The sequence below is a fragment of the Dermacentor silvarum genome, chromosome 5 (genome assembly GCF_013339745.2).
Source record: "Dermacentor silvarum isolate Dsil-2018 chromosome 5, BIME_Dsil_1.4, whole genome shotgun sequence".
Taxonomy (NCBI): domain Eukaryota; kingdom Metazoa; phylum Arthropoda; class Arachnida; order Ixodida; family Ixodidae; genus Dermacentor; species Dermacentor silvarum.
The window spans coordinates 81,470,624-81,488,143 of record NC_051158.1 but is presented as its reverse complement, the minus strand read 5'-3'; the positions used below and the strand labels follow the sequence as shown (position 1 = coordinate 81,488,143).

Below are 17,520 nucleotides of genomic sequence, written 5' to 3'. Positions count from 1 at the left end.
CGTGCATAAAAAGTTAAGTAGTGGCCATTCATGATTGCATAGATAGCGACCGCGATTTCGTCTGCAGTTGTTGCAGTGAACGGTAGTTTCGTTCTGACTCGGTGCGTGTGTTGGCCGCGTGCCTTAAGCACCGCAAAGTTTCCGTTCATAATCACGTCGATAGCGGCCGCGGTTGCGGCAAACAGGTGTTTCGGTTTGACTCGGTGCAAAGCTGTCGAGGATGAAGAGCACTGGCTACCTCGTGACGGATGTGCGATATGTTGGCGGTCCGCTTACTGGCGAAAAAATAATCGGGGTGTGCGCGTGGTGGTGCAAAGTGTATCGCAAATGGTGGTGCGTGCCGCGACCGTGCTGCGAAGGAAGTCGCGAGGCCTCGATCGCTGCTGCGAGAGCCAATAAGTCACGAGATGACGGGAATTGCAGCTTCTGCACTGCTTTTGTGCAAAATAGCAAAAGGATTTGCTCATTCATTACACTAATAAAATCGTGCTGATGTAGTAAGCATTTGCTTATTGTTTTCTGGATACCCTGATAATTCGGCATTCGGTTAATTTGGACATTTTTTTTTTGGTCCCGTGAAATTCAGATTAACTAGGTTTTACTGTAATATGTGATATATACTATTTGAACTATTCAATTCAAATTATTCGACCAAATCACTATTCGCTTCTAACCTCAAATTCACCATTCGCCCATCCCTACATTTTTCTTATCGATGCCAAAGTCCTGCCGGGCTTGAACGTTTGACGATGCTTCTGCAGAAAGCACAACTGTTCGTTAGAAAGCGGCACTATAGTGGCATCGCCTGTTTGGTGCCATTACAATACAGTCGACGTCCGATTTCCCGGACGCCCGAAATTCCGGACATGCCTGATTTCCCGGACTCATCTGTGGCACCGTCAAGTTCCCCATAGAGTCAATGTATTAAAAAGTCCGAAATTCCAGACGCTTATAGCCTTCGCCATCCGATTTCCCGAACTTTTTACTGTTAACCGCCGACCCAATGTCACCACCGACGCCGCCATTTTGGTTGTTTTCATATCCTCGAACCCACCATACTCGCATCGCAGGTGTGGCCAGCAGCACCGCCGCACCGCGCCGCGGCTGCCGTAACCTCGAAACCGCACGCGTCAATCCGTTGCCAGCCGTAGCTTATCCAAGCCAAACCTCACTGTGTTCGTTCACGTGTTGTTTTGTGAGCTCTGCGGTCGTGTCTGCGGTTGATCGTTTGCTGCTGCGCGCTATCTTCAGTGATCACGTTTCCCGACCTTCAGCATCCACCGAGTTCCTAGCTGTTTCGTGCTGCGCTTTTCGTCGAGCGGATTCGCCGAGCTCGGAGTTGATGCGAGCACTGATGACACTGTCATCGGTGTACAGCGGCAACATGACGTTGACTGAAATTAAGGCAGACATGATCGCGGGCAAGCGGCCCGTGCAAAAGAAAATAAGTGACTTCTTTGCGCCCAAGTGCTGACCTATGAGATAGCGCCGGCCACGTCATTTTTTTTTTTTAAATAAACGGCTCTTTTCAGAGCCACCTAAACGATGCATTGGCTGAATAGCAATGGAAATCTTGTACTCCGGCCGTGACCCTCTCCGTCAGCGAAAAATACCTACCAAAAAGGTGCGTTTTCACGTGCATTCGTTTTTCCGGACTGCCCGATTTTCCGGACGTTTTCGCGGTCCCTTGAGGGTCCGGGAAATCGGACGTCGACTGTAACGCCAAGCCGCTTGCTGATACTACACCATTGCCCCCTCCAACGACGGATGTTTTTTTTATTGATGCCGAAGTCCCGCCGGGGTTGAACGTTTGACGATGCCTCTGCAGCAAGCACAACTGTTCGTTAGAAAGCGGCACTATAGCGGTATCACCTGTTTGGTGCCATTACAATAACACCACGCCGTTTGCTGATACTACACCATTGCCCCCTCCAACGACGCACGTTTTTTTTATTGATGCCGAAGTCCCGCCGGAGTTGAACGTGTGACGATGCCTCTGCAAAAAGCACAACTGTTCGTTAGAAAGCGGCACTATAGTGGCATCGCCTGTTTAGTGCCATTACAATAACGCCAAGCCGCTTGCTGATACTACACCATTGCCCCCTCCAACGATGGACATTTTTTTTTATTGATGCCGAAGTCCCGCCGGGGTTGAACGTTTGACGATGCCTCTGCAGCAAGCACAACTGTTCGTTAGAAAGCGGCACTATAGCGGTATCACCTGTTTGGTGCCATTACAATAACACCACGCCGTTTGCTGATACTACACCATTGCCCCCTCCAACGACGCAAGTTTTTTTTTATTGATGCTGAAGTCCCGCCGGGGTTGAACGTTTGACGATGCCTCTGCAGCAAGCACAACTGTTCGTTAGAAAGCGGCACTATAGTGGTATCGCCTGCTTGGTGCCATTACAATAACGCCAAGCCGCTTGCTGATACTGCACCATTGCCCCCTCCAACGACGGACGTTTTTTTTATTGATGCCGAAGTCCCGCCGGGGTTGAACGTTTGACGATGCCTCTGCAGCAAGCACAACTGTTCGTTAGAAAGCGGCACTATACTGGCAGCGCCTGTTTGGTGCCATTACAATAACACCATGCCGTTTGCTGATACTACACCATTGCCCCCTCCAACGACGGACGTTTTCCTTATCGATGCTCAGGTTCTCTGAGGCAGAGCCTCCCAGAACCCAACGGAGGACAAAGCCGTTTGTTGGAAAACACACACAAACTTTTAATAAAACTAAAATGAAAAGTAAGCCATAAAATAAACACTCAAGAATTCATAGTACATAACACATGTAGCTGGAACGCTAACGACAACAGGCAAGTTCGGGCAGGCCGCGAGTCTGTGGACGCACAAGTCTCGACGCAGAATAGCGGATGTGAGATGACGAGAGAAGTAGCGTCAATCTCACCAATGGTCAGGGTGTTAGATTGTTGACCGGGTGACCAGAGCGTGGCAGCTCTGGCTTGGCACCTGCGGGAAGGCTTGGCGGCACGGGTAGACGGCGGCAGTGTTCTGGCTGGGCAGCTGGTTGTGAAACTCGGGGTCCGTATCCCGACAGCTCACGTTCTGCCTACGGGCGCAAAGGCTTGCCGGCCTCGGGCAGCAGTTGACGATCGGGCAGAGTGGCGACGCCCAGGAACGGGTTGGCAGGAGGGCCCGGTCGGGTGAAGTCCTGGTGGCTCGGATCCGGAACCCGACGGCCGTCTTCAACCCCCGGGTCCGGTGGCCGACCTTCTCCTGGTGCTGCTTCTGGATCTCTCCCCCCCCCCCCCCCCTTCTGCCAGCGTGTCTCGTTTTTCTGCCACTCTGGCCGATTTGTCGTTTCCTCATTGGCTGCTTGAGGTTTCGTGTTGTCTTGCGATTGGATGTCTTTCTATTGTTATTTTTCTTCTTGTGCCGCATGTTCACGTGCACTTCGACGTTGTCGTCTTTAGCCAACACGGAATTCACCTCGGCATGCGCTCTCCTGGTCTCCTGTCTTCTTCTCCCTCCAAGCTAGAGCTGCCACGCTCTGGTCATCCGGTCACCGATCCGACACCCCGACCATTGGTGAGATTGACGCCGCTTCTCTCGTGTCTCATCTCCGTTTCGCCACGTCGAGACTATAGTGCGCACTCACACCCGCTGCCTGCCCGAACTTGCCTGATATCATTCTCGTTCTAGCTACATGTGTGTTGTATTATGAGTTCGTTTTGAGTGTTTGATTTATGGGTTGCTTTTCATTTGTTTTAATAAATGTTTGTGTGCGTTGTCCAACAAACGGCTTTGTCCTCAATGGAGTTCAACCGTCTAAACCATTAAATAAAAGAACCTGTCATCACACTAACTTAGCCTAGTGGGACAAATATTTGGATTTGAGTATTTGTTAGCACAAATATTAGACAAGTGCTGAAACGTAATGATGTTTCCACTGAATGTGTTTAGTTTGATGCTGATTGTTTAGTTTGATGCTAAACATAAGATTAGCGTGACGTCATGAACGTATTGAAATCTGCTGACAGTGAGGTAGCTAGCTATAAGGTAGCTATAAGAGAGGTAGCTATAAGGTCAGGTATGATGATAATGGTCGTAAAAAGAAATTAAGAAGGCTGTGTGTGCTTGCAGCAATCACAGGAATGGAGTGAGTAAGCGTATCTGGACGTCATGATGCATCAACTTCCTGAGCTGCGAAACCGGTTCATAGAAACAAGTGTTATTGTAAGTTATTAATTTATTTGGGGCACTCTGATGCTTGCCAATATCTTATGTTTACGAGGTCTGTTAGAAAAGTATTCGACCTTATTTTTTTTTGCGAACAGCTGATGGATATGAAACAAGCGCGCTTTCATCAGCCGACCTTGAACCTTCGTGCACATGCGCGAATTTTTTCCCGCCTGCTGATAGCGTCAGTCGCTGGGACGCAGCGTTTCAGTAAGGTAGTGCGCAGTGCTCTCGTCAGTTTTTTTATTGCAAGGAAAATGGCGAAGCGACTGGAGTAGCGCTACTGCATCAAATTTGGCCAGAAACTGGGCGACAGCCAAGTGGAAGCCATTCGGAAGATTCAGACGACTTTCGATGACGATGCTATGAGCAGCACACAGATTAAGGAGTGGTACAACCGGTTTAAAGACTGCCGCACATCGGTGGAGAGCAAGCCATGCTCCGGTCGGCCATCAACATGCCGAAATGACCAGGTCATTGCCGAAGTGAACGTTGTGGTGATGTGGGACCGTCGTCTGACTTTCCGAGAAATTGCGAAGTGGGCATCAGCACTTTTTCTGCACATTCCATTATGACCAAAGATTTGGCCATGAAGATAGTTGCGGCGAAATTCGTGCCAAAGCTGCTCACGGTGGAGCAAAAGCAACTTCGTGTTGAAGTCTCACAGGGCATGCTGGATTCCACAAACAGTGACCTCGACTTCATGAACACCATAATCACTGGTGATGAGTCTTTGGTTTACGGGTACGACCCGGAAACCAAATCCCAGTCGTCACAGTGGAAGCAGTCCACGTCACCAAGACCAAGGAAGTTCTGCCAAGTGCACAGCAACGTCAAAGTGATGCTGACTGCTTTTTTTGACTCCCGCGATGTGGTACACCACGAGTATGCACCACAGGGTGAAACAATCACCAAAAAGTACTACAGGGATGTCCTCCGTCGCCTACGTGATGCTGTGCGGCGCAAGAGACCGGAGTTGTGGTCAACAGGAAATTGGCGCATCCATCACGACAATGCTCCTACACATTCCTTGGACTTGATTCAGACTTTTTTGGCAAAAAACCAGACTCCTGCAGTTCAACAGGCTCCGTACTCTCCTGATATGGCCCCCTGCGACTTCTGGCTGTTTCCCAAAATCAAGAGGCCATTGAAAGGAGCACGATTGCAGACAAGAGAGGACATTATGGCTGCAACGACAGCTGAGCTAAACTCCATTCCGACAGGGGCCTTCTGGAAATGCTTCCAACAGTGGCAGCACCGCTGGGAGAAGTGTGTGGAGTCCCACGGAGACTACTTTGAGGGTGATTAGGTTTCTAACGCTCAAGTTAAGCCAGTTTTCTTTCTTTGACCAAAGGTTGGATACTTTTCTAACAGACCTCGTAGAACATTTCAACCTTCATGGAACGCAAAAAAAAAAAAAAAATGACGCCGCCCTGCGTAGCTCCCAACTCGACGACCAACTCTGGGCTACCCAGCAAGCCTGCGAGGCGGCGAAGAGGCAAGACCTCGATGTCCCCACGTGGGAGGCCTAGGCCCAGCCAGCTAAACTGCTGGTTTAAATAAAAGTTTGTTCCTCCTCCTCCTGGGTTGATGGGTTGAGGGCATGTCAGTACTCCTTAATGCCTTAACTGCCATGAATTATTTCTAAAAATTTATGAAACGTGCAGATTTCTTTTTACCTGAATTTACTTTCCCATATATCTCTAAAAATATGCGACCAGTAATGCCTATAGCAATTCTTGCTGCTCTTGTTTAAAAAATAGCAAGAGACATTGTGCATTATTTATTTATGTGTCAAAATTACAAGATATTCCAACGTTTGTCTTGACGAGTTGACTCTTCATCGGCAGTTAAAGGGTTGAAGAGCTTAAGGTGTTTAAAAAATACAAGAAAGAAATGATTGGTGGTACCATTCACCACCTGGCTACAAAGGGGATGCTCATGGTATCACTGGCCTGACATTTCCTGTGATTTTGGACAGCCAGGGACTCTGGAACATTTCTCTGGTGTTTGCAATGCAGGTCCAGTTCCTGCTGGATCGGCAGCCACTGTGTGAGATGCATTACGCTGTGGACAAGTTGCCCATGGCCAGTCTCGTGTTTCCCGACTTCAACATCCGTCCTCCACGATGTCCACCGTGAGTGCATTTCAAAAACAAACAAATCGAAAAAAAAAAGAGAAAGATAGGTTCCACGTTCTGTGGGAATTGGTGCAAGTGAGTCTTTAGACTGTTTTTGTGAAGAACACTGCTCATCCTTTACCTCCCGTAGACGAACTAGGCACGCCCATACATTTTGCACACCAATTTCCATGGACGAGCTGGGCTAGTCCACGGTAAAAACTGCAAATTTATCTCACCGAAGACAATCTGAGTTTGTCAATGCACCTAGTTCTGGTTTTTCGGTGATTTGTGACACTGCGAAAATTTTAAGATCTTGGAGGAAGCATTTTTAAAGTTGGCAACAACAATAGAAGTGTCAACGCTAAAGAAGACAAAGGTCTCGACGTACATGGTTGATCAAATGACTCAGTGAATACATGTTCATATGTCTGTATACTGTATTTTTTTCATGTTTATTATTCACTTAATTGGTATCTTAATGGTATCGTATTTCACGCACAATTACGATGCTGCCCACCGGGTCTTCTTGGCTGTCCTGCAACGTGGGAGACACTCGTTGTATTCTTCAAAAGTCTCGGCAGTCACGCATCTGTGTTGGGCAACTCTGTTCCGCTGAGATCCTGGAACATTGCTAGATGTCCTGCATCTCCTGGCGGGCACGAGACAAATCACGCATTTGGGCAAGACGGGCCTCGGGAGCTTTGGCCGCCTTCTTCAGCGTCTACAGCCGTCTTACCTTGCAGCATGTTGCCGTTATGAACGGGCTATTTACAGGCCGCCGCTTTCAGCGTGCCAGGCAGCGGCCAGCGAAGTCTGAGACATCATGCCGGTGATGCCAGAATCGCTGAAGATTTGCCCCCCTGGACAGTTGGTGCGTTGAATGGGGCTTGTAGAAGCGTGGCGATCAGCTGCTGCCGCAGTACGCGTGCATGAGTGTGCGGCAAGCGAGTGGTTTTTTTGTTTTGTGAAGGTGCAAAATCGCCATGCTCTTTTCAGTGCACCAGAACTGTAGGCCAGCATGCTGCTGGCCAGTCAAACTAGCGCATGATGTACTCTGGTCTAGCGGCTTCAGCGTGAGATAGGACATGCTCTATACCCGCACCAAAGTGCGCCGAACACTGCTGGTCCCACTGACTGCGCCAGATGCTAGATTGTATGAGTGTCCACTTTTCACTGGCATAAAGCGGAACTCCGCCGCGTGTTGCACATGTCCGCTTTAGGTAGATGCCATTTTAGCGGCCTCAGATGAATAAATAATCACACGTCGTTATGTTGTTACTATGCGCGCTAGTGAGACGGGCCAACCACTGACCAGCGAAACTCTGTGCACATAACATGTGGTGGAATAAAAAGGGGCCCCCCTTACTTTAGCATGATGACATGGCCTGTCATAATAGTGTATAGACTATTACAACGAGCCCCCTCACTCTAGTGAGTGTCTTTACATTAGTAACGCAGAAAAAGCCAATTTCAGGCAGTGCAGTGAAGCCAACTTTATCAGTGAAAAAAAATGGTTGTGTGTTCTCCAAATAAATATATCATTCTGAATGCATTTCTGGCATTTATTTAATGTGCCAATTCCATCAAGCGTTTAAAGAAAAATGGTACTTTGGGAACATTTTTTTTTAAACAAATAGGTATTTGAAGGTACACTGAAGGTAAATATTAAGCAGAGTTGAATAATAGATCACTCTAATAGAAGCCTTCTACCGTTTTCCTTGTGAAGTCCTGCTACTGCTCCTCAATTTGATCTAAAACGGACCAGTTGACTTAATTTACACGGGACCTGCCTCTCTGCGGCACCCTGCGAATTGGCCAGGGCTGATGTCATGTGAGAGGTGCCGTAGTCCAAAATAGGTGGTGCCACTGATCTTCTATTTTTGCTATTTTCTGATTTACAAAAGTTTCCTTCTCTCTACAAATGGCTAATTTGTTACTACCTTGACTTGATATTTTTCTTGGCTGCCTCTTTAATCAATATTTCGAGAACCTGTTTTTTTTCTTTGAGCTGTGCCATGAAGCGCCTCAATTTCTTCTGAGTGCAGTGAACAGTTGCATCATCTTTAAACGAGACCACTTCAAAAGGTGCCTGAAGAGCTGCGTGGCTTTGATTGGGAAGCAGGCTGCAGTCACTTACCGTGCACGCGTGCTACTCATACCCTAAGATATCGTATTTGTTTCCTCGTAAAATACTGAGCATGAGTGGCGTGTTCGCTTGGTAAATGTACCGTTGGGAATTGTTTCTGCCTGATGTAGGCTGGCGTCAAGTAAATGTTGGTTTCAGTAAACTAGCGTTTGTGGTGCTTGTGCCTGCCACTTTGTCCCATGCGGTTCTGTACTGCTGTAACTTGTATCTCGTACCTAGCAACCAAGCCTGACAGCACCAGTTACCGGTTTGCAGGGAGCGGTCGCTGAGCTGGGACCCCAGGCTCAACGAGCGGCAGCGGCAGGCGGTCGCGGCCATCGTGGCCCCACGCACGGTTCCCAATGTCCCGCCCGTCCTAGTGGTGGGCCCCTTCGGCACAGGGAAGACCTTCACGCTGGCAAAGGCGATGCTGGAGGTTGTCAAGCAGATGCCAGAATCCCGTGTGCTGGTCTGCACCCACTCCAACAGGTCAGTGCTGCCGACATGGCCTCTGTCGTGCACATGGCGACAACAACAAGAACACCAAATCGAGCACTGACTCCAGGCACCCGCGTAATACGGAACGACGCTGCATCGCATGTGCTATACTTGTACCCACTAGTGCCTCCAATTGACACTGCACTCACCAGCTTATGGCCTCCGAGATCTGTCGGCGCATTTCAGAGGCCATAACCAGTTGATTCGTCGCTGCTGGAGAAGCTCTCTTCCACTTAGATGGCCACTCTGTGTCATGCAGTGCGCTATTTGAAAGGTGCATTCACAAACAACTGCATGTAATTACTGTAAAACGTCATTATAACGAAGTTGAAAAGGGAGCCGCAATTACTTCGGTATATTCACCATTGTGCTGTTTTCTGCAATGTACCATATCTGTGTGTGTATAAACTGTACCAAAAATTTTAAAAAGTTAACAATAATGTCGGGCTGTGGGTTATACAGTCGAACCTGTTTATAACGAACTCGATAGTTCCGGAAAAAGTGGTCATTTTATCAGTGGCTCATTATATATGGACTCGCTCTTAATAACACTCAAACATTAACCGCAGTGAAACTGGTGCAGCAGCACCTTGGTCCTAAAACCAGATTTTTCAGTTTCATTCCTGTTCCTGATGTGTTCCTGCACCTAACTGCAAATTTCCATTAGAAAAGTCCACCTAAAGAACGAAATGCGGCGTCGTATAGCTTTTCAACCCTTTGAAGGTTTTTGCCGTATGTGTGTGGCAGCGGTTTTCTGTCCCGCAAGGTCTTTGCCGTACGGGTACAGTTTCAGTCCTCCGTTCGAAATTTTGCGCCATAGTGATGATGCTTGGGGGGGGGGGGCTCACTGGGAGGTGCTGCCACCTCTTAGGACTTACAAGAAGCGTTTAAAATTTATGCTGCCTTCTTGCGGAGATAAACAGAACTGATTTCTAGCTTCAGCGCGTCGCGCAGACTGCGGCAACGCCCCTTTCGCAGTTTCTGTTTCGCCGCGTGATCGCAACAGAGGCGCGTGAAACGTGATTTTTATCTTTATTGGCACTCCCTTGCAGGGGCGGCGGAAGTTAATTTCTATCTTGATTGGCACTGCTCTTAGCTTGTTTATCACTGCCGCTCACGAGGTATTCTCACTCTCCTTGTTTACTTAGTGATTCCACACCTGCGCCAACTGGGCCAAAGTGCGCCAAAGGGGATTTACTGCGCCAACCTGATACAATCGACAAAAATTGCGCCTAACTATGCCAAACAGTCTCAGATTTGACGGCATCTATCGCCGACAATTGCACCACTGGGGAGAATTAAAACGGGATAACGTAAAACATGCAGCAAGCCTTTGTTGCAATCTTAGTTGCAAACAGGAGACAAAACATCACTAGCGCGTGCATCTCGATTAAGCTACAGCGCCATGCACGGCGCCGACACGGCATCTGCCTTGTAAGGCGACTTGACGGCAAAGTGCGGTTTCCGCTGAAGCTCGTGGCTTCAAGGTCAATTAGCGATTCATCGACGGACGTTATCTCTCCGGAAACGCAGCTAGTAGCTTGTTTGAAGTGCAGCATGACGTGCGATTATTAGAGGCCGGATCTTTAGGCATTAAAAAAGCGCGTTTTAGGCGTAAAAAATAGGCAGGCAAAACAACGTTTTAGGCCTCCAACGTCGTAAATATAGGCACAATAAATTTTTGCATAAATGCACATATTTTCAAACGAAGACATGTTTGACCTGTATCTACGACAGGAAAAGAAGAAATGTTATTGTTTATGATGGCAGAAATGCGCCAACAGTTGAACATAGCCGTGGAATTGTCCCATAATACTGCTGGACTAATGACGATCAATTGGCTTAATTCTACAAGCACACTGCTCATATTCATGTTCAATGGCCACTGTACTCGAGCATCTCATATAGTGAAACAGGCATGAAAAATGAATACTTGAAAGCTGGGACTACTGGTTAAAAAAGCGCAACTTTATGTCTGCCTTACGCAATTAAATTAAGATACACCAAGAACAGAGAAATAATAAATGCAAGAGAGACTACGATTTATTAAGAAATTAACATGTTCTTACATTAGGACTCTTAGGTACACTCTGGCAATTTTCTCATATACAATAAGATTATCCGAATTGTACAGGCAACACATCCTAACACTGCCAAATACACTTGCGCCCATTTGAAGTGCACATGTTTGAAGAAATCTGTTTGGAGAGTTCGCGGAACGTAGTCTAAGAATCACTGTGAATACTGTGGAAACAATAGCAAACTACCACCATCTCCAGATTTTTGGATTCAAAATTGTAGCTCTTGTCACTTGGCATCTTGTACGCTGAGAAGGAATGCTCGATGGCGGTGAACACCTTACAAAGTAAATTACCAAAAAAAAAAATCCGCCTGCACATCCCGTTTTTATTTCTTCGTTTGCTCTTCACTCTCCCCTGACGGCCCTCCGCGGTTTCGCATTTGCCAACCGCTCGCGCGATGTCAGCGCGGCGGCGTATACTGGCCGCCGCATCCCATTTCACTGCTGCTAGCGGTTGTTTTCCGGGAGTTGGTTGAACTAGAGGTCTAGGTTGAACCCCATAGAGTTCCGAACAATGTTGCCCGGTAACATGAATAAAGATCTCTAACTGCACTCGAAAGCGAAACTTGAGGCTAAATCGTGTTCATATAGGCGCCAATATTTAAAATAGGCATTTATAGGCGTTTATAGGCATTTAGGCACAAACGCCAAAATAGGCATTTATAGGCACTCTAAAAACACTATAAAGGCCCTCCTTAACCTCTAATTCATGCTCATATATCAAAGTGGAGTGATAGGAGTGCAAGGAACAAAAAAGGCATTTGCCTAAAATCTGGTCTCAAGTGATGATAATAACTACATGCCGTCAATGTGTCCATCATTTCTGTTTCTGGATATACGGAATGACATCTGGGAAAACTAGCAGTATATGAAACGATTTCAATTTGTGTATGTGCGTCGCATGCACAGATCGTTTCTTTCTCTACAAGATCTGCAATAGACGGAAATGTTTACCAAGCTTCTCGTAAGAACATACGAATTATTCCAGTCTTGGAATATTCGTAAATTGCAACTCGGTTTTTCGAAATACTTCAGGATGTGAAAGAACTCGCAGTTTCGCCTGAAAGGCGAAGCATCAATTATTAGTAGGGAGCTATACGAAGTAAGGATAGTAGTTTTATCGGCTGTATAAACTTGGACACATTTGCTTACTAACTGAATTAACAAGCATGGTGTCAGCGCGCACAAGCAAACATAAATAGATCCTGCACGACGACCGCAGACAACCGCTGTGAAAACACTGGCGTGAGCAAGCGCAGCAGCAGCAGTGAGTGATTGTTCGTGCAGTCTATCGCTTCAGTGGAAACTTAGCGGCGAACGCACAGCGCATACAAAGCTATGAGCCATCTGCAAATAGCTTTCAAGATACGGTGCGGGCGACCGCCGCAGCCAGGCAAAGTACAAGTACGCAGTTGCGGGTAGAGTAGCAGCCTTCCCCCCTCCCTCCCGCGCTGCCTTCTCGCTTTCTTCCTTTCGCATGCGAGACTCAGTCTCGCATGCGGGGGGGCACCACAACGTTGCCCCCCCCCTCCCTCTCTCCCATCTTGCCACGGCCTTTCGCACGACGGTTGCGTTTGCTCTCCGCTGTGCGTTCGCTCTCCGTGAAAGTGCGCGTCCCTCACGTGCTTTTACTCGCACATACGGCGCACGCCGACGGTTTTATTGCAATAGCAATTTTATGGACACTCCAAGCAGATTTCTGCCGTCGCCGTTGCCGTGAGGTTCCATATGATGTCCAATAGCAATGAAATCGTCGCCGTATGCTGTATGTGCGAGTGAAAGCGTGCGAGTGATGCACACTTTCACGGGGAGCGAACGCACGGCGGAGAGCTAGCGCGACTTCATCCATCGCGCGAAAGGCCATGTGGGGACGGGAGGGAGGGGAGGCGACGTTTAGCTGCGGCACCAAACGCGTACTTATATAAAAAGTTTGTGAGGCGAGAAGGTGGTAAAGACTTCCGACGCTGCTCGATGAGTATTCTGTTCTGATCTCGTCCAAAACCTCCGAGCCGCCGCCAGAGGCACCTGCAACAGTCACCAATGCTGCACGCGTTCGGTGCGAACGTGGGCAAAACGCCGATGGCGTCAACACAGTTCTGCGCGTTACTGGTGCTGCTTCATGTGCAAGTTTATACAGCTGATAAAACTACTATCCTTACTCCATATAGCTCTCTACTATTTTGCTATCGCAATTTGATGCTTCGCCTTTTGGGTGAAACTGCGACATTTTTATCGCCCTTGGACTTCATACGGAACCTCACTCGCACGCTTTCACTCGCACATACAGCATATGGTGCGCGGCGACAATTTTATCGCCCTTGGACTTTATACGGAACCTCATGACGACGGCGACGGCAGAAATCCGTTTGAAGTGTCCATGTAATTGCTATCGCAATAAAATCAGGTGCTCCAAAATTCCAAATTGCCTGCTCCAAAGTGCTCCAAAATGAAATTTCTGATGCTCCCAAAATTGCTCCAAATCAGAAGTCTGCAGTAGCATCACTGTTTACTGAGTTTTCGTCGAGTTCTTCAGATGCACGGCAAAGCGGTGATATGGCCAAACACACTGCCCATTCTCTTGACACCGACAGCGATGACTCTTCCGACTCTGGTTTTGCTCCATTCACTGAGTCTGAATCGGAAGACAGTTTTTCTTCAGAAGAGGACAGCTCATCTTCGGACGACGAACTGCATTCAACCAGTTCGACCTCCGACCTCAGCGCAGCCGCAACATCCCGGAAGCAGGCAAGACGTGACGACGCCCAGTGGGACACAGAGGATTTTTCACCATCTCTTTTCACCTTTGACGACTCGCAATCAGGGCAGGTTGCTGCATCTGTGCTCCTGCCAGAAGAAAGTGAATTGGATAATTTCCAACTGTTTTTCAATGAAGAACTTGTGTCGCTCATCGTCACAAAAACTAACAAGTACGGGAGTGAAAAAGCAAGCGCATGTCACTCCGGCGCATCGCGGCTGAGAGCCTGGGCGGCCCAATGCATTGGTAATGCAGAACCCAATGCATTGGTAACCCCGCTGTTACGTCGCAACTGTTCCGCGCCGGCCCCATCCCGCGCCGGCCCTAGCGGCCATTTTCACTTTTCATATCGCTTGGCTTGGTTGCTTGATGATAGCATTGGCAGCTCAAAGTGACGGGGGCGACACTTATGACGTATTTTCCGTTTCCGCCAGCAAAAGTATGGCTCTTGAGATCCGTATTTGCTATCTAAAGATGGTGTCTATGATGCGTTGGGGCCCTAAAATTGGTTTTGGCTCATAGATGTTCTGTATAAAGTCTAAGGGCGGTAACGGCGTCACCGCGCGCCGTATGCTGTATGTGTGAGTGAAAGCGTGCGAGGGGAGCCAACGACCGCGTCTAAATCTCGCACGTTAAAGAAAGAAAAGCAGGGTGGAAGCACGCCTTCTTCCGTTGCGCTCGAGGCACCAGCGAGGGGGGAGGGATAGCGGGCAGCGTTGTGCTCTGGCATCAACTGCGTACTGCGCGGCGGCATGCGGGCCGTATCTTAAAGCGATCTGCGTTCGGGGCGGAGTCTACGCAGTGTAGGTGTGTCGGCAGCTCATAGTTTTGTGCGTGCTGTGTGCTCTCGGCGCTCTGTTTGCGTTGAAGCGATAGACAACAGCACTTCGCTCGCTTCTGCAGCGGCGCATCCTCACGCCAGCGTTTGACAGCGCGTGTCCGCACTCATCGAGTGTTGTGTGTTCATGTTTGCCTGTGGGCGCGGCTTTCGGGTGAAACTACGACTTTTTTTTTTTTCACATGTAAGAAATAAAATAATATTGTGTGCAGTTCAACACTACTCCCATTTCTCAATTTTTCCTGTTTCCCGGCTCTTGCGTTTCCTGGCTTCTAAGTTTTTTTTATGGTCCGGTGAAAAACGTATCTGCGGGGCCTGGTGCGGAAGAACACCCTGCGGGACTATTGGTCGACGAACCCGATGCTGGTGACCCCGTTTTGCCGGGAGATTTTTTCTGTGAACCGCTTTGTTCTTCTGCTGCGCAGAAGAACAAAGTTCCTGCACTTCAGTTCGATAACGGAGCAATTCGATCGCCTAAGGGCCATCAGACCGGTCATGGAGGCCATTCAGGAAACATTTTCCAGTCTTTTTCTTCCATACCAAGATCTATGCATAGATGAATCTCTGATGCCTTGGAGAGGCCCCCTTTCATTCCGGCAATACATACCATCCAAAACATACCGGTTCGGAGTGAAGATGTTCATGATGTGTGATGTGAAAACCGGGTATGTACTGAGGTTTCCAGTTTATACAGGAGCTACAGTTAGCCTGGCCAAAAGAAAGGAGCTTGAATATGCGGGCTCTGTTGTTGCTGACATTCTGGCAGACTTTCTTGGAAAAGGACACCCTCTGTTTGTGGACATTTGGTACACAAGCCCAGTGCTCTTTGAATTTCTGCAGAGCAACAGAACAAATGCATGCGGAACTGTGCGAATCAACAGGAAGGGCCTACCTTCTTTCAAAAAGAAGTTGAAGAAGGGTGAAATACAATGCTTCCACACAAACACACTGCTTGCCTTGAAATGGTGCGACAAGTGCGGAGTCACTATGTTGACATCAATGCATGGACTGGAGATGCAAGATTCCAATAAGGTGGACAGAGCGACCAGAGGAAAAAAGAAAAAGCCTGCATGTGTACTTGAATACACGAAGAAAATGGGACTCGGCAGTGTAGACATGCAGCTGAGCTTCAGTGAAAGCATCGGGAAAACTCTGAAGTGGAACAAGTTCTTTTTCCATCTGCTCGACATGACATTGCTGAACGCAATTATTCTCTACTGCGAGAGAACTGGCACCCCAGTGAAGCTTGCTGTGTTTAGAACGAGAGTCGCGACCCAAATATTGGAACTGTACCAGACCCAGATCCAACGACCAAGGTGTGGAAGATGAACCACAGACAACCCGCTGCGACTGACAGCGCGCCACTTCCCAGAGAGGGTACCTCAGACCTCTGCCCAAGGCAGCGGCACGCAGAGAAGATGTCATGTGTGCCAACACAACTCGTCGTTCCAAGAGGAGAACAGACACGCGTTTTAGGTGTGCAGACTGCGATAAGGCACTGTGCATAGACTCGTGTTTTAACGAATACCACACTCTGAAATACTATTGAACATTTTGCAGTTCCGAGTGATGCTGACGCCAAAATACTATTACTAATTTTTTTGCTATTTATTCCGGACTTTATACAATTTGTACATTCAAGATCCGCAATAAAGTACAGTAGAAACTCGGTGATACGAATCTCGCTGGGTCGCGTGAAGTTTTCGTATCACCCGAAATTCGTATCATCAAAACATACACAAAATCAAGAAAAAATGAATCCATTTTTACCAGAAAAAATTCCTAATAGTGGAACCCCGTTGATACCTTCCTCTCTGCTGCATTTTCCCGGCTGCTACGTTGCGTTTTCGCGGTCATGACCTAAATGTATTACGTTGTCCTGCATACGTCGCCAATCTAATTTTCCTGTATCTTACGCTGCGTTTGAATGTGGCAGTCACCTAAATTTAGCGGTGCAGCCAGCTTGTATGTTGCAACAAGTGACCAGTGCGTTGCAACAAGCGACCGGCACGTTGCAACAAGCGGCCGGCACATTGCCGATACGGCGCGGCTGCCGCATTACATGGGCGTTTGTTGCCGTTACGTTGGACTATAAACGGCCCTTTACTCCAGCGTTGTCATCGAGTGAGATGGGTTCGTGTTTACCTGTGCGTGCGTGGCACCATAATTTAGTTAGTATGCCTATGCTTACAAGCTTATGTGGCCAATAAAACTACTATCCTTACTTCATGCAGCTGTTTACAAATTTGCTATCGCAATCGTTGCTTCGCCGTCGTGGCTGCTGCAGTGGTCCTCGTCATCTTTCTCTCTGTTCAAAGCATCAGCTAGGCTCTGATGTAGTCCGGCCCGCTCAATGTGGGGACCAACGAGAGATTGCGCAGCCGCGTGACGTGGCCGGTTGCTTGGCAACTATGGATCCCGCCCATATCCCGCTGTGCCGGTCGCTCCACTGGCTCGGCCGCTGCCGCGCCACGCGTTCGTATGATTCGCAGTGGCGCGGCAATGCGTTTGTAACAGCCGATTTTTTTCGTATTGAGAGCAATGTATTTCGGCTGGGGAATGTTACGAATTCGTATCATACCGAAATTCGTACCAGCCGTGATCGTATCACCAGGGTTTTACTGTAATTTGACCATCTGGGAAAGTTTTTGTAAAAAAAATTCGACCTTCAAAGGGTTAAAAACGGTGCCCGGTTCCGATCACCTGTCATTTCAAGACTGCAAGAGCAGCCACCATTTTTTATTCGAGAGCTTGTGATAAATTTTACTGCTAGCGAGACATTCATCGCAAGAAAGCGAAGCGTACTAGTTGACCGGAAGCGTAAAGTTCGGAAACGACTGCGGCATGCCGTCATTCAGCGGAGGTCTCGGACATCATGGTCTCGGCATTATGA

The 17,520-nt window shown here is 48.2% G+C and overlaps 1 protein-coding gene across 1 annotated transcript in view; it reads left to right on the top strand.

Moving 5' to 3' along the window:
- Window positions 1–17,520, top strand: part of LOC119453525 (probable helicase with zinc finger domain) — a 77,138-nt gene that overhangs the window by 28,130 nt on the left and 31,488 nt on the right. The window contains exons 11-12 of the mRNA XM_037715569.2: window positions 6,231–6,346; window positions 8,733–8,945. Of these exons, the coding sequence (XP_037571497.1) occupies window positions 6,231–6,346; window positions 8,733–8,945 (329 nt within the window). The remainder of the gene's footprint in view (window positions 1–6,230; window positions 6,347–8,732; window positions 8,946–17,520) is intronic.